General features: G+C 46.6%; 1 protein-coding gene across 1 annotated transcript; it reads right to left on the reverse strand.

Annotated features, from left to right (window-relative positions):
* Positions 1-1,084: 1,084 nt before the first annotated feature.
* Positions 1,085-9,828, reverse strand: KLHL38 (kelch like family member 38; the record flags this gene model as incomplete). The annotated part of the gene is made up of 4 exons (XM_082858396.1): positions 9,797-9,828; positions 7,732-9,085; positions 2,710-2,815; positions 1,085-1,374 (listed from the first exon to the last, which is right to left on the reverse strand). Exons 2-4 carry the CDS (start codon positions 9,082-9,084, stop codon positions 1,085-1,087), a joined length of 1,749 nt encoding a protein of 582 aa, XP_082714522.1. The 5' UTR covers position 9,085; positions 9,797-9,828.
* Between the last annotated feature and the right edge of the window lie 294 nt (positions 9,829-10,122).

Here is a 10,122-nt window from a genome sequence, read left to right on the forward strand (position 1 = left end):
TGTGCTAGCAGCTTCAGCTAATTCCTGAGTTTGGGACTGAGCCAGTGTGGGAGGCTCTTTGAGGCAAAGAGGGCCATAGGGAAAGTCAGCCCTGGCATTGGAAGGGCCGTAATTGCGGTAATCTCTCAAGGAATTTGTTGGCTTTCCTCAGAACAGCAATTCTCATAACATTTACCAAATTGAAAATCCTGCTTAATTCTGTAGGTTTACAGCTCCACAGAGGCTAGAAGAAAAACATCATTTGGCACCAGAAACACACTTTATTCTGCTGGTGCAGATAATTTTGCAAACGCTGGGTACCGAGTTTCACATACTCTCCTGGAATTCCAATGTACTACGTCCTAGAATGCAGAGAGACACAGTCACGGCAATTGCTCTTGCTGCCACCTGGACCAGGTGCTTCCAGAGACCGTCTTGGGTGTCTTTGCCCTCTCATTGTGAACTTCTGTGATGTTCTGGGAAGATGTGTTTTTTAATCAGCTCAGCATTTATTTCTTGCTTTGGGGAACCATTTCTATCCCATTATGTGCAGTTCAAATAGTTTGTCAATGACAACCGTTAACCCCACCTCTGCCCGTAGAGACATGATCCAGGACAAGCCAACTCTAGTAGCACAACCTGGAAGCAGTGATTGGCTCAAGAGGGAGGCATGGAGTTCAAAAAGGGCCAATCAGCATCGTTTTGGGAGGCAGTTACTATATGGATAATGGTGAAGTTCTTCCCGAAGATGCCAAGCTAGAGAGTGTGGGTCTGGATTTATCAGTTGCCATTGTTCTCATACTGTGTGGATGAAGAAGCTTATTTGTAGAGTAGAGCCTAACAGAGATGAGGTAGAGAAGGAGGGAGGGAGAGAGGGAAAGGGAGAGAGGAAAGATAGAGGGGCAGAGACAGAGATAGAGACAGAGACAGAGAGACAGTGTTCTGTCAACAGTATGCTTGGTCCCAGGCCTCCAGGCTCTGGAACTTTCAGTTCTGTGAGCTCTCCCTACACCCTTCCAGGGTTAAGCTTTTTGGAGCTGTGTTCTGTCTCTTGCAACAAGAGCATCTTGACTAGGACAGATGACTTCTCAGTTTCTCGTGGGCCTCAGGGGGTGGTGGAGGGGTGAGGGATGCACCGGAGAGTGAGGCAGGCGTGGTCAAAGAGCTTATGAGGCAGCTGCCCCTGGGACGTCCAGGTGTCGGTCTCAGGGTCGTAGCAGTCGAAGGAGGCCGAGTCCTCGATGCTACAGTCCGTGGTCAGATGCCGCCCACCCGTCACGTAGAGCTTGTTCCCCATCACCGTGGCCCCGTGGTGCATCCTCCGGTCTTTCATGTCTGCGCATTTGACAAATTTGTTGGACTGAGGGTCATAAGCAAGGATCCTCCTTGTGTAACCTGAAAAACAAATGGCATATTGACAGAGTCAGCGATGCTTATTTGGGACTGGAGGTCAGCGGTCCAGGGACCTGTCTGATCTCTGTCATCGCCTAACCCTGAGGCTGGACTCTGAGCTAAAGCGTGGAATGTTTCCATAACCTGCCCAAGGTCTTGTGTGTGGCAGAGCTGGGATTTGGACCCAGATCCGTCTGACTTCAGTCTCTGCATCTTAACTCGAAGTGAGGGCAACACTTACGTCGTTTGTTCTTAGATTGAGAGCAGAGATTCCAGTGGCCTTCTCAGCCTCGTTAGCTTTTTCATCTTTCTCATATGCTCATCCAAGAGCTTTAACAATCCCAAGACGGAGCCTTTGGGAACTCAGAAGTGGGTCCCCACGACAGCCCTATCTGGTGGGTACTCTTCTGATCCCCATTTTACAGATCAGCACACAGAGGCACAAAGAGATGAATAACTTGCCTAAGAGTGTACAGCCAGTTAGTGGCAGAGTCGGGATTTGAACCCAGGTCTATCTGACCCCCAAACCAGCCCTCTTAACCATAGTATTATACTACAATTACAGAGAAATGATCCCTTAGCAGCTAATCTTATTTACAACAGCAAATGTTTTTCTGAGTATTTGCCCCAGGTCTGGGATAGTGCTAAGTGGTTTAGATAGATGAGCACATTTTATGATCACAACTCTGTGAAATAGGTTCATTATTTCATTCCTTGTTTGACAGGGAGAAACTTCTGGAAGATAAAAGAGCTTTGTCAAGTCATCCACACTCCCCTAGTTGGATGGGTGTACTTTTATTTTATTTTTTTTTAATTTTATATGGGGGAATTGTTGATTTACAATGTTGTGTTAGTTTCAGGTGTAGAGCAAAGTGGTTCAGTTATGTGCTTTAAAAAAGACTGTCTTGGGACATCCCTGGTGGCGCAGTGGTTAAGAATCCACCTGCCAATGCAGTGGACATGGGTTGAATCCCTGGTCCAAGAAGATCTCACATGCCACAGAGCAACTAAGCCCGTGCGCCACAACTACTGAGCCTGCGCTCCAGAGCCCGTGAGCCACAACTACCAAAGCCCGTGTGCCTAGAGCCCATGCTCCGCAACAAGAGAAGCCACCGCAATGAGAAGCCCGTGCACATCAACGAAGAGCAGCCCCCGCTCGCCACAACTAGAGAAAACCCACGTGCAGCAACGAAGACCCAACGCAGCCAAAAATAAATAAATAAATAAATAAATTTATAAGAAAAAGAAAGACTGTCTCGTAGAAAAACATCAGTGACCGTTTTCCCATGGGAGATGCCAAGTTCGTGTCCAGCCTCTCGATCTTCTGTTAAAACTCACCTCCCACGATGACAATCCGCTCCCCAAGTACCACGGCAGGGGCACACACATTCTTGATCATTCTCGTCTCCATTTTGAACCACGTGTTTCTGGAAATGTGATAAACCTGACAGAGAAATATAATCACGGCACTGCATTTTAAAGTGATAACGTTTTTAAAAGATAGAAATAGTAATTAAGAGGGTGAAGGAGCGGTGATTTCTCTTTCTTTTCCCTTTTTTCCCCAGTTCTTAAAATGTAGTTATCTTACTATCAGTAAACAAAGTATAATTAAATAACAGAAAGAGTTAAGTGTTTGTAGTATGTGTTTGCTTACCTTGCTTGGCTCATTTCTTTCCTTTCAATGAGAAATGGAGCAACTTGGACATGCGTAAAACCAGTGATTTTTCAATCATTTTTATTTCTGGCTCATGTTTAAATTTCTAAATGTTCCAGCGTATCCGAGAGCCTCTTAAGGCCAAGAATAAATTTAGGACTAAAAGAGGAAGGCTTTTGAACAACAGGTCATGCCTGAAAGTCATTAGAATCCTAGAAAAAAGTAAGCATGAGAAAAGGAAGAAAGAGCAAAGAGGTAGAGGCAGGAGTCCTTGGCCTTCGTCTGAAATGGAGTAGCAAATCATGATTCCCAGAACACGTGCTCCTGTTAGATCCCGCAGTTTAAAGTTTAAATGTCAAATGCCAATTAGTTCATTACTGGCAGAATTTAGCACAAGAGATACAGGCTGAAACGAAGGAACAAAATATTCCAATATTCTTGACTAGAAATTCTTTCTGTACAAAATATTTTTGCCACCATATTAAAGGCCTTATACTTTATCATTTTACCAAATTTGATCTTCACAACCATCCTATGATGTAGGTACCATTACTTCTCTCTATTTTCCAGATTAGACCATTGAGGCTGAGAGAGGTGAAATGACATGCTCAAGGTCACACAGCTAGAGTAGTAAAAGAGCTGGTCTGATTGAACCCAGAATCTGTGCCTTTATCCACCACACTCATGGCTCTGCTTGGGGCCATGGAGATGCGGCTTTTCTTCCTTTTTTTCTTTAAATTTAAAAAAAGCATTTACTATTTTAATTTGCCTTTATTTCAGTATTAGTAGTGTTTAAAGATATTTGGTGATGGTTTGTATTTTTCGCCGTGCCCCGCAGCATGTGGGATCTTAATTCCCTGACCAGGGAGCAAACCCGTGTCCCCTGCAGTGGAAGTGCAGAGTCTTAACCACTGGACCGCCAGGGAAGTCCCTTTTATAGATTTTTTAAATTGAAGTATAGTTGATTTACAATGTTGTGTTAGTTTCAGGTGAACAGCACAGTGATTCAGTTATATATATATATAACTGAATTCAGATTCTTTTCCCATATAGATTATTACAAAATATTGAGTATAGTTCCCTGTGCTATACAGTAGGTCCTGGTTGGTTACCTATTTTATATACGTGTGTGTATATGTTAATCCCAATCTCCTAATTTATCCCCCTGCCACCCCAGCTTTCCCCTTTGATAACTATAAGTTTGTTTTCTATATCTGTGGGTCTGTTTTTGTTTTGTAAGTCAGTTTATTTGTATCTTTTTTTTGGTTTTTTTTTTTTTAGATTCCACAGATAAGCAATGTCGTATGAGATTTGTCTTCCTCTGTCTGGCTTACTTAACTTAGTATGATAATCTCTATGTCCATCCATGTTGTGTGAATGACATTAGTTTATTCTTTTTTATGGCTGAATAATATTCCATTGTATATATATACCACATCTTCTTTATTCATTCATCTATTGATGGACATTTAGGTTGCTTCCGTGTCTTGGCTAGTGTTAAGTAGTGCTGCAATGAGCACTGGGGTCATGTATCTTTTTGAATTATGGTTTTCTCCAGATGTATGCCCAGGAGTGGGATTGCTGGATCATTTGGTAACTCTATTTTAAATTTTTTAAGGAACCTCCATACTGTTCTCCCTAGTGGCTGTACCAGTTTACATTCCCACCAACAGTGTAGGACGGTTCCTTTTTCTTCGGTGTGGCTTTCTTGATGGAGGCTTTCAAGACTGAAGCCCTCTTGAAGTCTCTGTCAGTCCTTAAAGTTGGTGAAGCATAGAGGAGGCCACAGCTAGAGACAGGGGCAACCACAATGGCTGTCAAGCCTCATGGTTTCGTCTGCAAATATGTAGGAAACACTCTTTGGAAACATGAGATCCTTGGAGGAAAAGCAAACACTGGTTGCATTTTACTTGAGTAAATGGCTCCTGGCTTTCTGTTCTCTATTAGCTTTGGGGATGGTTTCAAAAATAGATTAAACATTTGTTCACAATCCTCACCATACCACCAGAGAGGATGAGGCAAGGACAACAAAGGATGGTCTTTGACCCATGGAGGAAGTGATACTTTGTTATGGTAAAGGATTTGCTTAACGCCATCCAGCAATAGGGGTAGAAAGAAGGCCGGGTAGAAAGGTACGCGTACACACACAATTTGCACAGTAACGCCATGGCAGCCTCGTCCTTAAAAAGAATGCTTGCGTGCAGATAAACCATCCGATGAAGAAATCTTTGAACCTATACTTGAAAATCTAACCTACCCCATCAAGTAACCCCAAGCATTCATCTTGAACGATATCTGAATGAGTACAATTTCCATTACAAAGCTAATGCTAAGTAGATAAGAGCTTCCAAATTAATACTTTCCCCATTTTCCCCTTCTCATGACTGCGGTGTAAAAGGATCACTCACATGTTAGTGTTTTGGTTTTTGCTTTTTGGCTATTTAAGCTTCTTGTTTAATCGTCCTAAGCATTTCTTGATGAGGTAGCTTAAAAGCTTTTTTGAGCTTTGTATTTATTCTTAGGAATCGGTAACAATTTTGTAATGTGAAATCATCAACATAGTTGTTGACTTTATTTTGAAAAATAGTTTTAAAGAAATGTAGGAGGGGCTCTAGCTTTACACAGAAGCTCTTTATTACACCTGTGTTGTGTGGCCAGAGCTTGGAGGGGATCAGAACATGTCTCCCTTGGCTCAAGTAGATGAGTGGGATTTGGAACAGACTTAGAATCTGCCTAGATGGTCAGGGAAGAGTCGACAATATGGGCTGGCGAAGTGAAGGAGAGAGAAAAACAAGAAAAGGATTGCATTGAAATGATCACTTTTCTCTGTTTCCACTGGCACCAACTTAGTCTGAGCCGCCATCATCCCTTGCCTGGACCTCTAGAAGAATCTCCCAACCCTCCTTCCTTTGTTCACTCAGGCCTCTTGCAGTGCCTTCTCCACAAAGCGTCCAGAAGGAGATTCTAAAAATGCAAATTTGACAACTTCGCCGACCCTGCTGCTCTTAGGCGTGAACCCAATTCCTTGACAAGGCCTGGAAAGCCCTGCCAGATCAGCCTCATCTCCACCCTCATCCCCCCAGGAATGTTCTGGAATTTCTGTAGGGGGGTCTCAGGGGCAGCAGTCTGGTGGAGGGGGTTGCTTGCGTGGCTTGGGAAGGGGGCTGAGAGAGATTATGGGGGGACTGACCATCCCCAGCTCCGCCTTGGTGCACAGACTTGCTGCAACCTGGTCATGCTTTCGGCACCTCCAGGCGAAGGGCCGTGCCCCTTTCTGCTTCAGGGCCTTCTTGCCAGCTGTTCCCTTACCCGGGAATGCCACCCCTCCCTCAGCAGATGAGTGTGACTCCTGGTCCAGACGCAGGCTCATCTGCTCAGAGAAACTGCCTTCCCATCTCTGTCCACGTCAGAGCCCTCTGTCCACCCTGTGCGTCCTCCTCCTCCTTTTTTTTTTTTTTTTTTTTTGGTGGTACGTGGGCCTCTCACTGCTGTGGCCTCTCCCGCTGTGGAGCACAGGCTCCAGACGCGCAGGCTCAGCGGCCATGGCTCACGGGCCCAGCCGCTCCGCGGCATGTGGGATCTTCCCGGATCAGGGCACGAACCCATGTCCCCTGCATCGGCAGGTGGACTCTCAACCACTGCGCCACCAGGGAAGCCCTCTCCTCCTCTTTTACTCTTCATCCTCACCTATCTTCTCTCTTCCTCTGCCTCTCTGCTCAAGTCAGCTTAAACCAACCTCACAGAGTTCCCTCCAAAGTTCCCTGAACCCTCACACCCTCCCTGATTCCCTCGAGACACCCATAAGACACATAAGGGGCACCCCTTATGCTCTTAGAGCACCCCTCTATTCAGCATCTGAATTGCAGTTGTCTCATAAGCTCCTGGAGGGTAAGTGGGATTTACTGCTCATGTCCATGTCCCCAGGGCGTTGTCTGTGGTTGGCACCCAATGTAACTCCTAAATGAACACAGCAGATCTCAGGGGCCTCCTTGATTATCTTTATATATCACGTAGAGGCTTGAAGTTTTTCATATCTAGGTGAACTGCAGAGATTAGAACTTGTGTCAAGGTGGAAAACACCCAGTATTCTGACATTCTGATCTTTATTAATCACACTTCTCAGAGAGCTTGTTAGTGAAATTAGCATCTACCTATCATTTAAGGCAGGGGTTCCACAACCTGGCTGTGCCTTAGAATCTCCTGTGAACGTTTGTAAACAGTAAATGTCAAGACCCCATACATAGAGATTTTGATTCAGCAGATCTGAGGTCAGGTTCCTGGGGATTTGGTAACAGACTGTGGACCAGTGCTTGGGAGTCTTCTTTTAAGGCCTTACTGATTTTGGTTAGAAGCCTCTGCAATGTTCCTATAGGACTTCACTACCTGGCATTCGATGTGTTCTAGGTAGAACCTTTAGATGTATCTGATGTACCTTTGTATGTATTAATCTTATACAAAAAGAATTCATAAATGGATAAAATCTGGCTGAAATTAACCTAACTTCCTTCCTTCCTTCCTTCTCTCCCTCTCTCCTTTCTCCTTCCCCTGCAACTGACAAGCATGTATGTATATATATGTATGTGTTTGTGTATGCAGTGTACATGTACATATGTGTATATGTGTGTATATGCATGTATTTGTGTATGTGTGTGTGTGTGTGTGTGTGCATGTGTGTATGTGTAGCCATGGTGGGAGGGACCATTTACCTGGATAAGGCGCACAGGGTTCTGCATGATGTCCTCTCCCCCAAAAAGGTAGAGTCTTTGGTCTTTCACGGCGACTGCAGGGTGGAGGACCCCCAGTGGCATGCTGGCCATCCTCTCCCAGACGTTGCAGATGCTGTCATATCTCTCCATGGAGCCCATGACCCCGTGTCCTTCTCCAATCCCCCCGATGGAGAAGATGAAGTTCTTGTGGGCAGTGCTTCTGTGGGAGTAGCGGGCTGCCAGCATGGGCTGCCCCAACCTCCACTGATTGAATTTCAGGGAGAAGATGTAGACCTTGGGACTGGGCACACTGTTCCCTGCGTCCACTGCCATGCCTCCCAGCAGGTAGATGCTGTGGTGCAAGGTGACGGCCGAGGCCTTATACAGCCGGGCCGGGAGTTTGGCAAGGCTCTGCCATTGGCCGGTCTGTCTGTCGTACAGCAGGACGTCCCTGGTGGTCTGCTGGTTGTCCTTCCTTCCACCCAAGAGGATGAGGAAGTCTTGGTAAGAGTTTCTTGGGGGGACATGCCACAGAGGTTGGAGGCCCGGGGCACTGGTGGTGCTGTACGGAGAAAATATCTGCCTCTTGGCTGTCTCCAAGATGGTCTGGCAGGGGGGCGAGGACTGCAGGAGGGCGTCGTTGGCGATGAAGTGGTAGAAGAAGGCTGGGTGGACGTACTGCAGCCTGACCTGCTTGAACAGTTCCTGCATGTATTGCTTCCGGGTCTGGAGGTCATGCTTGATCCAAACCATGAGGGCCTCGAACACCTTCTCCTCCTCCGCACAGAGCCCGTCATCTCCCAGGTAGTCTATCAGTTCCAAGGCCCAGAGCTCCTTCAAATCAGCCGATGCGGCCACCTCTGGGAAGTACGTCAGGGCCACCTCCCTGGCTTTCTTCCTGAGGGTCTCACAGCTGAAGATTTCAGAGAGTCTGATCATGCCCAGGCAGTTGCTGGGGGCCAGCTGGCTCTGGAGGAAGGAGGAGCAGGCCTCAAGCAGCCTGGGGTACTGCAGCATGGAGGCGGCCTCCATCAGGGGCAGGACGCCTTCCACTGTGATGTGTGCCTCGCCCGTGTACACATACAGGATGATCCGCTCCAGAGTTGTGGAGTCGAGGCCTTTCAGCTGGACTTTGGGCTCGCTGCTCTCCCGGAAGTTGCTGCAGAACATGGCCCGGAAGTAGGGGCTGCTGGAGGCCAGCACGCTGCGGTGGCAGGGGATCTCCCAGGCCCCCGTGCAGATGCTCACGTCAGTCAGGATCCTGCTTTGCCTCAAGCCATTGAGCTGCCTCAACAAGTCAGAGGAGAAGTCATGGTCTTTGAAGAGCAGCCCATCTGGCGATTCCTCGTCCATCCTACAGAGATGGGGAGAAGTCCCGAGAGGGAGCACGTGCTGGAGGGTTTAGCTGCGGCGGTTCCAAGACTTAGAGCACCTATGTCCGTTCACCAAGACGCCTGTGGGTATTGCCAAGAATATGGCTCAGTGAAGACCAGAAAGGGAGACCACCTGTGGCGTGGGCCTCACAGCTGACACCTCTCTTTTAGGTTACGATTACTCTCAAAGGTAACAGGCAAATAGCATCTGCGGACAATCCGAGAAAAACAGAACAAAACAAAACAAGAAAAACCAAAAAAAAAAGAAAAGGTGGTTGGATAAGTTGGGCAAGTTGAAGGTGGCAAATGGTCACGTGGTCTGAAATGTTAACCTGAAGCAAGATGACAGTCTGTGCATTTGACCAGCAGAAGTCTGTGAACCTCTCTCCAGCTTCTCAGCATGTCTGTTATCTAGTAAACTCATCTAAACATCTTTCTGGGTGTTAGTCACTCCCCACAGATGTCATTCTGGGGGTGTGGCCTCTGTAACAAGACAGAAATGAGGGATGAAAGTGGACCTTTGAGATTTTTTTTTTCTCTTTTAAAGCATGACTTCACAGAGTCCTGTGGGTTTTGTTTTTAAAATGAGGTAAATAGAAAGCAGAGACCAAACAATACCCTGGACAGGGTTTATTGGATGACATCTGGCTGCCCGTCTACCTGCAGAAGAATTAAACATTCGAGCTATTTACCTTGTTTTGCTGCAGTGACATCCACTGATACCTGGTCCGGCTGGTCCCTCCGGAGAGTTTCCACCTCTCGCTCCAAATGAAACCATAAACCCAGGCCTTTCCTTCAGTTGGCAAATGATTTGTCCTGGGAGAATTCTGGATTTGTTTATGCCGAAGGCACTTTCACAGTTTTCTAGACCTTTGTGAAAGAACTGCTGGGCAGGGAGACAGTGTATACATTCCAGGGCTAAGAATAGTTGCATATGTACTTTCCACTGTTATGACATGTGACTTTCCAGTTGCCTTTTGCAGCAACCCGAGGGCCTGCAGCGCCGGTGCATGCCCAC

Source organism: Leucopleurus acutus (assembly GCF_964270905.1).
Source record: "Leucopleurus acutus genome assembly, chromosome: 17".
NCBI lineage: Eukaryota > Metazoa > Chordata > Mammalia > Artiodactyla > Delphinidae > Leucopleurus > Leucopleurus acutus.